We start from the raw sequence: 14,809 nt of genomic DNA, 5'->3' as shown, positions 1-14,809 counted from the left end.
CGCCATGCCAGCCACCCGCGTCCCGCTCCTCTTTGTGCGCATACACCCAGTCCGGCGCTGATTGACGCGCTAATGAATGATGGCAGGGCACCATGACCATGGGCGAGGCCGGCAAGAACGGCGTCCGCACCTCCGACCTCAAGGAGTGCCAGGAGATCGTCGATGTCTTCTTCAAGCACGGCCACCGCGAGCTCGACACCGCGCGCATGTATGCCGAAGGAACCACCGAGCCGGTATGTCTAACTCTGTACACGACAAGTTGAGCTCATCGTGCTCATTCAAGGCCGACTATAGCTGCTTTCGAGGCTCGGCCTGCCACCCGACGTGACCATTGACACCAAGTGAGCATGACAGTAACGCTCGGATCGTTAGTGTCTCACATCGTCCAGGGCGTACCCTGCCAACCCGGGCGATCATGCTCCCGCGGCCCTCCGTGCGACTTTTCAGACGTCCCTCAAGCAGCTCGCTCCGTTCAAAGTGCGCGTTTTCTACCTGCACGCCCCGGACCGCAGCGTGCCCTTCGAAGAGACGCTACGTGAAGTGAACGAACTGTACAAGGAAGGGCTGTTGTGAGCCACTCTTATATGGCGCCCCGTAAAATGTCTCGATGCTAATGGTCATCGTAGCCAGACGTTTGGTTTGAGCAACTATGCTTCCTGGGAGGTAAGTAAATAGTTGAACGATCGCGACCGTCTCTTCCGCGCATTCGATCTTTCCAGTTAACATTGCTCGTGCGATCCCGCTGACATCATCGCAGGTAGCAGAGATTGTCGGCATCTGCAAGGCAAAAGGCTGGGTGCAGCCTAGGATCTACCAGGCGTGAGTGACTTCTCCACGCGACCGCCTCCGCAACAGTGACGAGGTCGTTGACTCTTCGTTGACCGTAACTATTGTAGAATGTACAACGCGGTCACGCGTGAGATGGAAGCAGAGCTCGTGCCCTGCTGTCGCAAGTTTGGCCTCCGCATCGTCATCTACAACCCGCTCGCGTGCGTGTCAGCCTTCTCGCTCTGTGTCGCGTGCCGTTGATGTGAACTTTTCTCTCTACACTTCATAACCCGCAATCTTTGCTGTTTCATTCTTCCGGCGACCCGATAGCGGCGGATTCTTCGCGGGCAAGGTGGCCGCACCGAACGCGGAGGCGCCCAAGGGCGGCCGTTTCGATCCCAGTAGCAGAATGGGCGCGATGTACCGCGCGCGATACCTCAAGAGCGGGTACTTCGAGGCGCTCAACTACCTCAAGCCTATCGCTGTGCGTGTGCCGGTCTCCGTTGCGGTCGTCGTGGCTGACAATGTATTCATTGTGTTGCAGGAGAAGCACCAGCTCCGGCTGACGGAGATCGCGCTGCGCTGGTGTCAGCACCACTCGGTGCTTACGCCGGAGGACGGAGTGATCCTTGGCGCGAGCAGCGCGGCGCAGCTGGAGCAGAATTGTACGGACTCGGAGAAGGGGCCGCTGCCCGAGGAGGTGGTCAAGGCCCTGGACCATGCGCGCTTGATTGTAGGTGCTGAGGCGCCAACGTACTGGCGGTAAGGAGGTGCAGCATCGAGAGGTTTTGTGATGAAGTGGAGTTGTCGTTGCGTTGGAAGGAACGTTGTCGGTGTTGTTGTGTGTATTTCCCCTGCGTTCTGTGATTGAAGTGCTTATCGATATTGTGTAGCCGTGTATTACCATGAACATGTATTAGCAAGGAAAAATTACAATCTACAATGGATAGATGTGTTTTTCCCCAAAGAACGTTTCGCGATGCGGGAGGGAGGCGGTTACTCGCATCCCGGAATCGTAAGTGGTCCGAAGTCAAGATGTCAAGGAGTTTACATTTTGAGGCCACGGCTGGCAGGTGACATACGCTAGGCCATGCGGAGCCGTTGGGCTGAGGTGCAGCGCGAGGGCAGACGTTCAGCCATAGGTGCTTGCTTGATAACTGTATTCAAGCATGTCAGATCCTCCTCGTCACGTAGCAGAGACATTGAATGGACATCACGGTCTTCCAAGATACCGATAACAGCGGTTTACTATCCATTCGAGCATCGAGACGAGTTGAGGCGCCTATGACACGAACGATGATCACGCTGCGATAGGGAGAATAGACGTCCTAGGACGGCCGGGTACGTTGCTCCAAATGGCAGATATGAAAAGGGATTTTCGGACGCCAGAAACGCAAGATGACAGTCGGAACCGGGAGGATGTTTGGACTGCGATACGACGGAATGGTGGGTCGGTGCCTTTGGCCCCGAGGTGGTGCGCGTACGGGCCCTGACTGCAGTGGTCGCTCAAGGGATCCGAAGGACACTCCGTGTGTTCTGACATTCGAGCCGTGCAGAGACTATCAGGTTGTCTGCTAGCCCGACAGATAACAGGCGCCTAGCGATCCCGCGACCGACGGTGATCGACTTATCCGCGTCTTACTTCAAATGAGCGTGCCTTCAGAACGAGGAGTGCCACCGCGACTCGGGTGCCTGCCATGGTGATCAAAGGGAAGGTAAGCCTGTCCATAGCAAGTCGTAAACAACACACATGTCTGACCATGCGACTCATTCCAATCGCTAGGACAGACTGAATGACCGCTGGAACTGGTGCAGAGCGTGAATCCTCATGAGACTTTTTCCTTCTGCAGGCCACAAATGCTAGCCCTCACACGCTGCTTGACGCCATGCATGATCTTGTTTCTGTCTGTTCGACGATCCCAACCGCACCTCCCGAGTCCCATTCCCAGCTCACACGCGCGGAATGGCCTTCAGGCTTGCACGATATAAGCTTGCCTGCCGCGTCCGTCCGTCTCATCCGTTCCTCGCTTTTCTTTTTGAGTTTTCTGTGCTTTCGTTCCAGAATCCGCGCATTCTCGCATTTTCTCTGACGAACTTCACGACGGCAACATGGGTAACTCTCTCGACCATAACCTGCCTGATGCCAGCCGCCACATCACCCCCGCCGGTTCCAAATGGCTCTGGACAGTATGCGCCATCATGGCGGCCAGCGACCTGGCTATGCTTTTTTGGACATTTAAGGTAAGCTTCTGTCTCTTTCTTGGCCGTAGAAGAATATGTTCTGACGTTCCTCGATTGCAGAGAACAAGAGGAACTCGTCTTTTCCACCAAATCGGCGTTATCATCCTCACGACCGCGACGATCGCGTACTTCTCCATGGCGTCCGATCTCGGTGCTGCTCCTGTCCGTGAAGAGTTCCTTCGCGGTGATGCGCCTTGGACGACGCGCCAGATCTTTGTAAGTGTTATGATTTGGCAGACGTCTGTTGCGTGCTTCACTCAAACTGATGTGTGCAGTATGTCCGCTACATTCAATGGTTCATCACACTGCCGCTGCTGCTCTTTGAGCTGCTGCTTGGCACCGGCCTCACGGTCTCCGACATTTTCACGACCATCTTTATGGGCTGGGTCCTCGTCATCTGTGGCCTTGTCGGCGCTTTCGTTCCGAGCACCTACAAATGGGGCTTCTACGTCTTCGGCGTCCTCGCCTTGTTCTACGTCTGGTATGTCAACCCTCCCTCACACCAGAACATCAAGTAACACTACATTACTTCCCGTAGGTGGGCACTCCTCGGCCACGGGCCACGCACAGCCTTCACAGCAGGCGGTACCGTACACTCCGGCTACATCCCCACCGCAGCCTACTTCTCTCTCCTTCTCTTGCTCTACCCCATCTGCTGGGCATGCTCCGAGGGCGGCAACGTCATTTCCCCGACGGGCGAGATGATCTGGTACGGCATCCTCGACCTCTTCGCCGGGCCGATCTTCCTCTTCTACTTCCTGTTCGGCATGCGCGAGGTCGACGTGGCTGCGTTCGGGTTCGGGTTCGCATCAGGCAAGTTCACTGATAAGGGGTATGTCGGCGCGACGAGCCCTGGCATGACCGCCAGGGACGTGAAGGGCGTGACGACGGGCGCGGGCAGTGCGCCGCCGCAGGTGAATGGCACTGACGCTGTTTCCGGCGCGGGCGACGCCACGAACTGTGTCTGAAGCTCGACACACGTAGTTCTTGCCCGCCGAAATACCTTTGAGACGGAGCTTACCTGTACGTTATTTATGCCGAGTGCTCTCCGTCCAAGCGATAGTCTCTTGCAATGAATCTAATGTGTAACGATAGAATGGTTATCTACAGCCCATTGCGCGGTGTCTACTGTGCATGTTTCTTCCTGCGATGCTTAATTGTACTTGGATCGATCGAATGTAATGCTATTCGTAATTGATTGCTTGTCCGCTCAACGCTGACCGGTATAGCAAACATCGAACGATCATATATTGAGATAGACACGACAAAAATGATAGCATCGATATTAGCAATAAAAGCGTTACAAGGTGTAGTAGCTAGTGTACATCAACCAAAAGCTAGATCAATTTACGGCATAGATCAATTACGGGATAGATCAATTTACGAGAGATAGCAGCAGAGCAGAACAAATCATAGAGTAATTACAGACAGAAATTCCAAGTAAAATCAAGCTCCTTACTCAAAGCTGCCGCTGGGGCCCTCCGAATCCACAGCTACGCCGTTAATGCTCTCCACGGAATTCTCTGTTCAAAGGTCAAGATCAGCAAACGTCATACATTCACGAGATCTCGCACGCCAAACTCACCCATGAACGGCAGCGTATGCCCCAGCTTGTGTGCCGAATATCGAATGACGGTAAAGGACGACTTCCACTCTACGCTGCTAGATGCGTCAATGGGACACATCCGCTCTTGGTTGAGCACGATAGCAACCATCGACCAGCATACCTGCTACTGGATTAGCCATGCATACCGGAACATGAAGGGAACGAGCATACCCCGAGGATGGGATCCAGGAAGATGTAGTCCTCATCCTGTAACCCCTTCGTAAGCTGTGGCCGTCATCAGCAATGTTCCGATAGACGTGCAATGCATAAATATCAACTTACGGCGACGATCTCGAGTATAACGTTGATAGACTTCAGCCTCGACTCCGTATGATGGTTCGCCAACAGCCGGTGCAGCTCCGCTGCCGCCGTCAGCGACACGATCAAGCACATCCGCAGTGCCAGCGCAAACTCGCGCTGGCGAAAGAAGCCCGTTTTCAGCAGCATCGGACTCAGGTGCCCGATGTGGTCCGACACGTCCTCGAGCAGCTCCCAGTACTCCTCGTACCAGTGCATCTGCGCGTCGGACGTTGACCCCACCTGCGTGGCGCCGATGCTGAGGATGAGCTCCATCCAGCGCGCGGCGAGTTGCCGGCTGCGATGCAGGAAATCGACGCTACGAGCGCGCAGAACGACGAGGTTGTTCTTGGAGATGGTGGGAAACACATACTGCAGCAAGGGGAGAGTGGATCAGTCTGCGGGTAAAAGAAGAAAATATGGTTGTGTTACCGGGAGAGTGCGGAACTGCTGGTCGTAGTCAGCACCGAGCAGTGAAGGGTCATTGAGCACGATTGTCGCCGCTTTGTCGAGGTACATCAGCTGGCTCAGAGCGCAGATGTGCTCTTGCGCCACGTCGGGTTCGTCTTGAAGAGACGGAAGACCGCCGGCGACCAGCATGTCGAATCTCATACGGAACTCTGCAGCGACTTGTGCACCCTTAACGAGTTGATCCCGGCCCTCGTGCATCATTCGCTTGATGAGAAAGTAAATTGCAAGCACGCTGTGGACTTGCAGCTTCGTGACAGGGTCAGGATTTTCGAGCAGGGCGCGGTTTGTAAGCTGGAGCTGGATGTTCTCTATCGTGCCGTTGAGATTCATACGATGCTGATCTTGCCACAAACGGCAACCCATCAGCTGGGCGACGTGGATGAGAACCGGGTGAGCATAAGTTCCGGATAAATCTCCGTTCATGATGGCCCGCATTTTCGGTTCGGGGAAGCTGATGCCTAGTTGGCCGTGATGATTGAGGAATGTCATGCGGCTGCCCATGGTAAGATGTCTGATGGCGACGGACTGATAGGTGACTTACAACTCGCTTAACTGTTGAATAGACGAATAGCCGATCAAGGTTGCACCAGGTGAGACGATTTCGGTCGAACTCGCATGCTCGGTGACTTGGAATGCAAAGTCGAGGTTGTTGAGAATGCTTGGACAAGTGAGATCCGGCAAGGTGCTGAGATTCGGAAGGAAAGGTATCCATGACTGCGCAGACATTGATCCAGGGTTTGACAGAAGATCAAGCACGTGGGCAGTAGCTAACGGCGAGGCTTGGTCTGGAATGGCAATATAAGCCGAGTTCGCAAGTAGTACCCAGCTATGACACCTACTGCGCTGTTCAGTCGCAGCCGAGTATGACCCTTGTTGCCTTTCTAATTCGGCTATCCGTTCCTCGAGCGCTCGGTTGCGGGCCATCAGAGACTCGGTCAAGTTTCGTTGAACATTCTCCTCATACTGACATTCGTCTTGTTTCCCGGCCACTTCGCAAGTCGTACAAAACGGCCGTCTCGCGTCACATTTCTGACTCCATGATGTGTCATCGTTGTTGTTGTAGATAAAGCAATACATACTTTCTTCTTCCTCCTGTCCTCTAAAGTTAGTTCCGTTCCGCCGGACTCTGCATGCAGCTGCTTCACACTTACCGGCAAGCGTAGCAAGCATTACCTTTCTGCAGAAGGGGACCCCTCGTAACCTCAGACGGCGAGTTCACATAGCTACATGTTACTGAACGCCGAGCTCTGGAGCATGGCCCGCATATGGGGTGCACCCCGTCGCACCGCTACTAGTACTTGGCTCAAACAGCTGGCGCGCCACATGAGTGCGAGACCTACCACTTTCCGACTTCTGGATTATTTTCCAGTCCAATGCGTGAGCCTGCGCGCACAACAACGTGCTGACCAACTACTCACCTACATGTAGAACACGTCTGGGTCATCGGGGAGTACCAAGTGATGGATAAAGGAGAATTGGGACAGCAGCCACAGTCGCGGAGATATCTGAGTGTAGATTCCAGTCGGAGTTTCAACTCACGGCGTCGCGTCGATCACGTGGGGTGATACGCGAGGTCAACGGGCGCTCGCCCTTGCTCCCCGCTCCACGCGTCTGCTTGCAGGCGTGTAGTCTCCTTCCCGCCCTCCGCTTATCACTTCGTTTGCGCCATGTCTGAAGATGTTCTCCTCGATTTCGGCGGAATGCATTCACCACACTCGACTTCCAGTGACGACTCTGATGCAGTCAACACAGAGTCGGCGAGAGTGTATTTCGGACCGCTTCAGTCTCCGGAGAGGAAATACGCTGGTCTGCAGTTCGACACACCCGTGAAAAGGTTGGTTGACCCTTCGTCTGCTCCTGACACGACCCCCGAGCGCCTTGAGGAAGAAATACAACCTGCCATGGAATCTGGAGAGAGCGAGCCTTTACCCACGAACGATGATCCATTACCAGACGGTACGTTTGTAGTTCTTGAGCCTGTGCGAACAAACCGCTAGAACACCAAACAGAGCCATCTATTGCTCTGGTCAGCAAGATCTTGCAAGCCCATAGCAATCCGTCTCCTCCGCCTTCCCTTCCTCCAGTGCAAGCAGAGCTCGATCTTTTGGTGGATGTGTTTGACTCACCCGCCAACGGTGCCACCATGCTTTTGAGTCACAGTCCCCCTCACATCGAAGAGCAAATGAATCCATACGCAGATATCTCACAGCCGGATCTGATTGTCTTTGATACGTCATTCTCTGCGGTCTCTGCCCTCCCGCGCCAGAATCAGCCGTCCTTGCCTGTGCATTCCACATCACCTTCTACTCGTGATCTAGCGCCTCACGCGACGAATGTCGACGACTTGCTTTCAATTTCCCCTCAGCCCGTGCAAACTGTGCCGCTCCGAGACGTCGAGCCAGATGATGCTGCTCCCTCTGCCGCTGGCGAAAGCAGATCTTCTGTAGGGGAGGAAGTTCAGATGGCGGACATCATCGATTTTAACGTTGTTTCGATCTCCCCCGAGCCTTTGCAGAATCCCCCAATCCCAGAGCCAGATGTTGAGCCAGTTGTCGCGTCCGTACCTTCCATGGAGGAGGAAGCCCAAGTTGCAGATGCCATCAAAGGTGGCAGTGTCGAACTGGAAAAGCCAGGACCTATCCTGGAACAACCCGCTGAGCCGCAACCTGAGCCACGGACACCTGTGCGACGTTCCACCCGCCCTCAACAGAGCATCACCCCTGACAAGGCTTCGCTGCTCACCAGCGATAGAGTGGCTGGCATGGATCAAGCAGGGCCCTTCAATACTCCGTTATTGCTAACGACGCCTGTGGCTCTACGCATCAAGAAAAAGAATCAAACTGGGGATGCTTTGCCAGGTGTCGACGTAAACGTCGTCAAAGCTTCTGAGGAGCAAGCACCCACCGTCCTATCGTCTCCCGAGAGAAATACGAGGGCAGTGCAGCTTTCGAAGGCACATCACGAGCTAGGCTCTTCGTCGCGTGCCCCAGCTGGGTTGCTCGATCAGCTGTTGCCTACCGCGTTGCAAGCTAGAGACCAGCGCGCGGACCACACTGTGATAGAGGACCAAGCATTAATGTCAGAACTCACTCGGCCAACATCCATGCCTCCCAATCCGCGGACTCCACCACGAGCTTCTGCTCTCGACATTCACCATCCACCCAGCGCGCCGCCATCGACGCCACCAAGGCCTGCCGATCTAAATCGCACGCCTGCGCGTCGCGTTCCCATCTCACAGGCAGTTGCTCAAGGCACGTTCTCTCCTCGAAAGCGACCATTAAGGTTCAGCAAGTCAAGCGATTTCGACGTCGATGTCAGTGCAAGTGGTGGCGCGACGAGCACGCCTGTATTTAGAAGACCCGATCTTAATGATCCCAACCGCAGTCCCGCTAAGCGTGTTCCTGTACTAAGGGCACGGCCACAACACGAACAGCCCGTGGGGAGGCGAGAACTCCCTCATGTTTCTCAGAACAAGGGTAAGGCTCCTTTTCGCCCCGCCTCTCCTCTTGGAGCATCTTTCAAAGATCGAGCACGTAGTTGTTCTGTTGAGCCTCGCCCATCGGCCACTGTGCGTGTCAGAAGTGGGTCTGCTGAACCCCTCAGACCTCAAACGCTTGCTGCATTGGCACGCAGAGACGGTCTTGTTGCAACGTCCTCTGTCTTGGTGCCTGATAACGGTCAGACAGGTAGCAGTTCTCAGGAAAGGAAGGCTCGTGCAGTATTGCCGTTCCCTGTCGTCGCTTCTTCTGGCCGTATACCGCCTACCGTACCAGAAGAAGACGAGGACCCCGATCTACAGCCACAGAAACCTCAAGCTAATCTAAGACAGCCGTCGGCGGGAGCAGGCAGCAAAATTCCTAGGCCAGGTGTCAAGCCTTACGCAAGGCCTAAACTGACGCCACCAGGCATCCAAACAAAGCCGAGGATTACCCCCAGACGTGCAACTGGAGCAAGCACAGCTAAGACAGCTTCATCAATGGGCCCGCATGCTGTACGTCCACGAACTTAACTAGCCTATAGCATCTAACAGACAGCGAATACAGTTACACTCTCAACGTGTTGTTCAAGTTGGAAGCTCAAGTAGCTCTGAGGAAGACAACCCAAGGACGGCGCCTCGGACACCAGAGCGCCCGGCTTCTCGCTCTCTCACAAATGCTGCCTCTATGGAGAACCCAGTCCTTAATTCTTTGAAGAGAAAGCGTGACGGCCCATCTGTCGCATCTCCGCCCGGAGCACAGCCTATCGTACTTATAGACAAGGTCGTCCCACGCATGCTCTCTCAGAGTCGCAAAGCCGGAACAAATTCAACGTTGGGCGCCTCGAAGCAAGCACATCACAAACAAACCGGCATTCAGAAGCCACAGGCTCCTATCATGATGCGCAAGGTGCCAGATTGGAAGCGACCTGTTGCAACGAAGAGTCCGGCGAACGACGGAAACTCGAAACCATCAGAGAATCATTCTCCGACCGAGTCCATTGCCGATGAGCATTCCTCCGCACGTCCTGCCCGTGTTGGTATGTTACATGGCCCTTCTGATGAAGTATCTCGATCTGGCGCGTTGTTGCATGGAAACGCGACACACTCTCCGCCGTCTGCCATCGACGAGGACATCAGTCCCTCTGATAGACGCCGCTCATCGCGTTCGCGCCGTACATCCGCTGACGCGAAATCTGATGTGGCCGCACCAGGAACTGCGGCCGTACGTTCGAGAGCGCCCCGCCGCAAGCCTACAATACCTGCCGAACCTGCCGCTTTTGTAGGTATGAGTGCTTTGGCGCTGAAGACTCTCACCGGCTTGAATACCAAGAAGAATGAACAGCACGTCGCGATCATACAGACAGAGGTCGTTCGCAAAGAGGGCAAGAGGCCAGAGAGTCCGACCACGAAAGTGCGTACGACTCTCGAACGGCAGAAGCAACTCAAGGCTCAAGAGAGGCGAGAGCGCGCGCAGCGCAGAGCTTTGCGACTGTCGGGAGACGGTGGCAGCGCTGAAACAGTACCCCACGAAGAATCCGATATTAACGGCTCAAGTGCGATTGATGTAGACGAAGACGACATTCCCTCTAAACATCGTCGCGGTCCTGGGGATGAAGAAGATTATGTCACGCCGCCGCGAGCCGAGCATCAGTCGAAGCGGCAGAAGCTGGAGGATGTTATTGAACCGAAAGAGGATAAGAGGGTGAAGTGGGACAGAGGACTTGCAAAGACTGTTTATCTGGACGATAGTCCTCTCAAGCCGAGGAAGCCGAAGGTTGACGTGACCAGGCGGGGATGTCTGGCTCAGACTGCCAAGGTGAGTTGATCCTGTCCACTGGATAGCTTCTTCATCATTGATGGCGGACATATATCGAGACGATGCGACTAGATATACTCGGTAACGTGCTAGATGCTGATACGCCTTTGCCGACTCTTGTCCGTGAGGAAATTATCATCAAGAAATTCGTTTATGATGATGACGAAGAGGCTGAGCTACTTGAAACTGACAACGCCGCCTCATCTTCGACGTCCACAGCGAAACCTTCCAAGACCAGAAGCAAGAAGTCCAAAAGCTGATGTTCATATATGTAGAATGAACATGCACAATACCGTGGCATGTCTGTGATGTTGTTAGGGAAACTATCCCTCGCATCCTCTCCTTTGTCTGAAGCTAGTGTGTACCTTATTAGCTGTATCTCACCAATCTGTCGCAGACTCGGCTGTCATTGTTGGAACGCGTCGTAATATACCATTTACAATGATATCATGGTTTTCGCTACAGAAACACCTCATGACCACTTCACAGTCTTCGAGCATCATGGAATCAGTATGCATTATGCAGAGTTCAGCTACTTACTTTCCGCCCCTGTAGTTAATGGTCGGGGAGGCCTGGTTCACAGGGAGCACGAATACTTCAGCTATGTTGACATGTGGTGGCCGCGATGCAGCCCACACGATCTCCTCCGCGATGTCCTCGGCAGTCACTATCGAAGGGTTACCATTCTGCGATGAAAGGGATGAATATAGTGCGCGCTCACATGGCTGAAGACCTTCGTAGACTTTGTCTGCAGCAGCTTTGTCTCCACGGAAGCGCACGACAGAGAATTCAGTCTCAACCATACCTACAATCGTGCATTCAATAAACAGAAGCTTGGTGATCCTGAGGACTTACCGGGTTGAATTTCAGTCACCCTGATCGCAGTGTCCACAACCTCTTTCATCAGGGCGTTGGTGAACGCTCGGACGGCGTGCTTAGTAGCGCAGTAGATGCTGCCTCCAGCGTAGGGTTCCCTGCCTGAAACGAATGAGCATCAAATGCGAATACTTAGCCGCGCTATCAAAGCACCTGCTACCGAGCCGAGGTTGATGACATGACCGGACTTTCGTGCCTTGAAGCCTAAGCCAACAAGGTTCAACGACTCAAACGCATACGGTAAGCATGTTATGCACCCTTGATGAGCAGCTGAGTCACGGAGATGAGACCCAGGACGTTGGTCGCGAACATGCCCTCGATGTCAGCATCTGCAATGTCGCCAACACGCTCCGTTCCGAGAACATAGCCAGCATTGTTGACTAGCCAGAACACTCATTAGACAGCGGAGGTACAATTATGGGTTCAGGTCGCTCACCGAGGACGTCGACATTGTGCAACTCGGCCGGTACCTGGTCGAAGAGTGACGCGACCTGCTTCTTGTCCGAGACATCAAGCTTGACGGTGGCCACCTTTCCTCCTTGCCGCAGGCCGGACTCCTTGTATGCCGTCGTGCACGCTTCCGCTACCTTCTGCAGGGCGTCCGTGCGACGAGCACATAGGATCACGTTAGATCCAGCCTGTACGTACGATAGGTGTGAGGTTGCCAGGACACCAAAAGCCTGCACGCACCTTTGCAAACAAGATCGCAGTCGCCTAACGTCGACACTGCACTTAGACTGCCGTCAACCCATCACGGAAATGTTCTCTCACCGCTCCGATACCCGCGCTAGCGCCCGTGATGAGCACGGTCTTGCCGACCAAGCGAGTTGCGTTGAAGACTGACATTCTGCGACAAGAGATGGCTGCTTTGACGATACGCCTATGTAGCTGCAAGGCCTGTGGGAAGAAGGGGAGCCGCAGGCGAGTCACTTTTAGAGGGCCCTATCAGTGATCATCCCGGATGCGCATGTGCCTCTTGGCGGACCAACGAATGCTCACCGTGCATTGCGTGCTGCGAGTTCCGGGACCCTTGTAGCTCACAAAGTCTGCTCAAAAGGCACCTCTGTGGATTACTCTACGTTACACACCAGGTGAACAACGTCCCCGGCGGCAGCCCGACGATTTCAGACAAGATAACGCGATGGTGGCTGGTGTAAACGCGCCATGGCTGAGACGAACTACTCGCACGACGATGCTTTTTCCGACGATCAACGCTGGCACCGTCTGCTATGCTGGCTAAGGGATGCGCACGGGACGGATATTGGAACAGAGCGAATGCTCGTCAAATATGGGAGTGTCGAAGGTATGCCGTCCTCGATACGATCAGTCGACACGACCTTACGTTGGGTTGTATAGGTGCAGGGAGAGGTCTTTTCGCTTCGAAGAGCTGTCTGGTAAGATATGTTTTCGAGCTTCACATTCAGTTCTAAGCCACTAATGGAGAGAAGATAGCCCTCAACTACTCTCTTCACTATTCCTGCGAAGGCTCTCATCAATGTTGACACACTCGGCCCCATGTATATCTCCTCGAGGCGGGGACAAATGCTGACAGCTACACAACTTATTTCGCTGCATCTCTTCTTACATAAACCTCGCGAGGATGAGGACTCTCTGGACCCAGCATTCGGGCCGTACATCTCAACGATGCCACGAAACTTCGATAGCCACCCTCTAAGCTGGCTCGTCAAGTCGAAGCAATCGCAGCCACAGATGCCAGAAACACTGCTGCTAGAAACTCTCCCACCGAGTGTCACGGCAGCACTGACTAGCTTGTACAACCGCTTTGAACTGGATCAGAGAGCTGTGCGCATACATTTGGTATGTTGTATCTCCTTATGGTAAAGACAGACTGCCGTGGGTTAACATGACTTCACACAGCGCAAATACCCTCAACCAGCGGCCCAGTCCTCGCGTCCGGGTTTCTCTTCGGGATCGATGGGTGGAAACGCGTTCGTTATGGACTACCTGTGGGCTTGGCTTAATGGTGGTTATTTTGTGAGCCCGCGGCTGCCATCCGACCCTGACCAATTCGAACACAGTAAATTCACGCTGCATCTACTATCCTGTGAGACATCCGAGCTGTACCGAAGACCACCTGACGCTTTGTCCAGTCCTTGACTTCGCCAATCATTGTTCAAACAACTCACAGGTTATTCCTGTGATGCCGGAAAGATCAAAAGCCCCTTCCAGCACTCGAGGAAACCCGGACGACTTCATTTTCCGTTGCTCTGATGACAACGGCATTGAGCAGGGACAGCAGTTGTTCCTGAGATACGGCGGACATGCAAACAGGACGCTCTTTGTCGAGTATGGCTTTGTGGTCCCTTTCCAACCGACTGAAATAGTCACTGGCGGTTTTCGCGGGGAGATCGACGTGCAAGATCTTGTAGAGGACCTTTTCTCAAATAGCCGATTTGGACGTCCGCTCAGGACGATCCTTGAAGACGAGGGGTATTGGGGGTATGCAATTATACGTATTAGATGCATGTGTGCTGTGCTAAATCAACGTATAACCGCATTTACAGTGAATGGACACTTGACTCGGCTCCTCCTCCTGCGCATCCTTCGTACCGCCTCATCACAGCTTTGCGCCTCTACCACCTTATGGAAGATTCGCATTTCTCCGTGCAAGACAACTTGATACGACCCTGGAAAGACGTAGTAAACGGCCATCGTGATATAATCTCCGCAGAAAACGAGATTCGTTGGAGGCAATCTCTTCTTGGCATCTGCGACAACTTGGCAAAGAGGGCTAAGACTGGCTTACGCGATGCAAGCAGCAATCTTGACCATGGCGACGGCTGCTACGAGTGGGCGAGAGGGAATATACTGTGCTTATGGCGAGAGGAACTTGAGATTGCGGCCGCTGTGAAACGTAGCGTACAGGCTGGAGAAGAGTTTTAACTCGTCGCATATCATAAACAGTCTGCAATCTGTTATATCATCATGTGTCACCGAGACGGTAATCGCGAATGCGCCATTCGGTAAGCCAGGAGCAAAATATGCATAACGTGTACCGCGAGGTGCAAGCGAAGCACCAATTGCTTCCTAGCGAGAAGCCATGAGCGCCGCCATGCGTCACGTTGGATCGGGCCTCAGGGCCAATTATAGGCTCGACTGGTCATTCAACGGCGAGGCAGTGAGTACCAGACTCGGCACGGGCGACGATGCTGACGCACATAGCTCAAGGGGGGACGGAATCCAAATAGACGAATTGCCAGACCCCACATGTACAAGGAGACAAGACCGTGATAGT

At 54.0% G+C, this 14,809-nt stretch overlaps 6 protein-coding genes across 6 annotated transcripts; 4 read left to right on the top strand and 2 right to left on the bottom strand.

Annotated features, from left to right (window-relative positions):
* Positions 1–4: 4 nt before the first annotated feature.
* Positions 5–1,693, top strand: LAESUDRAFT_692138 (Aldo/keto reductase; the record flags this gene model as incomplete). Its single annotated transcript, XM_040906114.1, has 9 exons — positions 5–34; positions 87–233; positions 295–341; positions 390–569; positions 627–663; positions 758–819; positions 897–989; positions 1,099–1,252; positions 1,313–1,693. 9 exons carry the CDS (start codon positions 5–7, stop codon positions 1,532–1,534), a joined length of 972 nt encoding a protein of 323 aa, XP_040769110.1. The 3' UTR covers positions 1,535–1,693.
* A 1,184-nt stretch (positions 1,694–2,877) lies between these two features.
* On the top strand, positions 2,878–3,839 carry LAESUDRAFT_609215 (family A G protein-coupled receptor-like protein; the record flags this gene model as incomplete). The annotated part of the gene is made up of 4 exons (XM_040903146.1): positions 2,878–3,009; positions 3,070–3,225; positions 3,285–3,490; positions 3,548–3,839. Coding segments are annotated over 4 exons (786 nt in total), but the record flags the coding sequence as incomplete, so codon positions are not given.
* Positions 3,840–4,269: 430 nt separating this feature from the next.
* Positions 4,270–6,849, bottom strand: LAESUDRAFT_740887 (uncharacterized protein). Its single transcript, XM_040911111.1, has 11 exons — positions 6,802–6,849; positions 6,724–6,736; positions 6,535–6,671; positions 6,463–6,475; positions 6,223–6,412; positions 5,925–6,168; positions 5,345–5,876; positions 4,898–5,284; positions 4,787–4,840; positions 4,595–4,736; positions 4,270–4,532 (listed from the first exon to the last, which is right to left on the bottom strand). The coding sequence occupies exons 1-11, from the start codon at positions 6,825–6,827 to the stop codon at positions 4,465–4,467; spliced, it is 1,806 nt and encodes a 601-aa protein (XP_040769108.1). The 5' UTR covers positions 6,828–6,849; the 3' UTR covers positions 4,270–4,464.
* A 142-nt stretch (positions 6,850–6,991) lies between these two features.
* LAESUDRAFT_720592 (uncharacterized protein) lies at positions 6,992–11,171 on the top strand. The gene is made up of 4 exons (XM_040907847.1): positions 6,992–7,339; positions 7,393–9,374; positions 9,427–10,677; positions 10,737–11,171. The coding sequence occupies exons 1-4, from the start codon at positions 7,051–7,053 to the stop codon at positions 10,935–10,937; spliced, it is 3,723 nt and encodes a 1,240-aa protein (XP_040769107.1). The 5' UTR covers positions 6,992–7,050; the 3' UTR covers positions 10,938–11,171.
* LAESUDRAFT_720591 (NAD-P-binding protein) lies at positions 11,057–12,694 on the bottom strand. Its single transcript, XM_040907846.1, has 9 exons — positions 12,553–12,694; positions 12,325–12,482; positions 12,244–12,267; positions 11,990–12,191; positions 11,811–11,933; positions 11,707–11,757; positions 11,533–11,655; positions 11,399–11,482; positions 11,057–11,344 (listed from the first exon to the last, which is right to left on the bottom strand). The coding sequence occupies exons 2-9, from the start codon at positions 12,397–12,399 to the stop codon at positions 11,214–11,216; spliced, it is 813 nt and encodes a 270-aa protein (XP_040769106.1). The 5' UTR covers positions 12,400–12,482; positions 12,553–12,694; the 3' UTR covers positions 11,057–11,213.
* Positions 12,325–14,805, top strand: LAESUDRAFT_266497 (SET domain-containing protein). Its single transcript, XM_040901782.1, has 6 exons — positions 12,325–12,856; positions 12,910–12,947; positions 13,006–13,371; positions 13,432–13,537; positions 13,593–14,013; positions 14,079–14,805. The coding sequence occupies exons 1-6, from the start codon at positions 12,718–12,720 to the stop codon at positions 14,455–14,457; spliced, it is 1,449 nt and encodes a 482-aa protein (XP_040769105.1). The 5' UTR covers positions 12,325–12,717; the 3' UTR covers positions 14,458–14,805.
* The last annotated feature ends 4 nt before the right edge of the window (positions 14,806–14,809 follow it).

The sequence above is a fragment of the Laetiporus sulphureus genome (genome assembly GCF_001632365.1).
Source record: "Laetiporus sulphureus 93-53 unplaced genomic scaffold LAESUscaffold_3, whole genome shotgun sequence".
NCBI lineage: Eukaryota > Fungi > Basidiomycota > Agaricomycetes > Polyporales > Laetiporaceae > Laetiporus > Laetiporus sulphureus.
This window is presented reverse-complemented; position numbering and strand designations above follow the sequence as displayed.

Excerpts from the sequence above, each read along its gene's own strand:
- LAESUDRAFT_740887 (XM_040911111.1), bottom strand. The coding sequence starts at position 6,827 with ATGACCCAGACGTGTTCTACATGTAG. Across the intron at positions 5,285-5,344 it reads AGCAGTTCCGCACTCTCCCG|TATGTGTTTCCCACCATCTC; the intron begins GTAACACAACCA and ends CCCTTGCTGCAG. Across the intron at positions 4,533-4,594 it reads GCATACGCTGCCGTTCATGG|AGAATTCCGTGGAGAGCATT; the intron begins GTGAGTTTGGCG and ends ACCTTTGAACAG.
- LAESUDRAFT_720592 (XM_040907847.1), top strand. The coding sequence starts at position 7,051 with ATGTCTGAAGATGTTCTCCTCGATTTCGGCGGAATGCATTCACCACAC. Across the intron at positions 9,375-9,426 it reads CATCAATGGGCCCGCATGCT|TTACACTCTCAACGTGTTGT; the intron begins GTACGTCCACGA and ends CAGCGAATACAG. Across the intron at positions 10,678-10,736 it reads GTCTGGCTCAGACTGCCAAG|ACGATGCGACTAGATATACT; the intron begins GTGAGTTGATCC and ends ACATATATCGAG.
- LAESUDRAFT_720591 (XM_040907846.1), bottom strand. The coding sequence starts at position 12,399 with ATGTCAGTCTTCAACGCAACTCGCTTGGTCGGCAAGACCGTGCTCATC. Across the intron at positions 11,483-11,532 it reads GGTGACTGAAATTCAACCCG|GTATGGTTGAGACTGAATTC; the intron begins GTAAGTCCTCAG and ends GCACGATTGTAG. Across the intron at positions 11,345-11,398 it reads CTACGAAGGTCTTCAGCCAT|TGACTGCCGAGGACATCGCG; the intron begins GTGAGCGCGCAC and ends ACCCTTCGATAG.
- LAESUDRAFT_266497 (XM_040901782.1), top strand. The coding sequence starts at position 12,718 with ATGGCTGAGACGAACTACTCGCACGACGATGCTTTTTCCGACGATCAA. Across the intron at positions 12,948-13,005 it reads TCGCTTCGAAGAGCTGTCTG|CCCTCAACTACTCTCTTCAC; the intron begins GTAAGATATGTT and ends GAGAGAAGATAG. Across the intron at positions 14,014-14,078 it reads GAAGACGAGGGGTATTGGGG|TGAATGGACACTTGACTCGG; the intron begins GTATGCAATTAT and ends CCGCATTTACAG.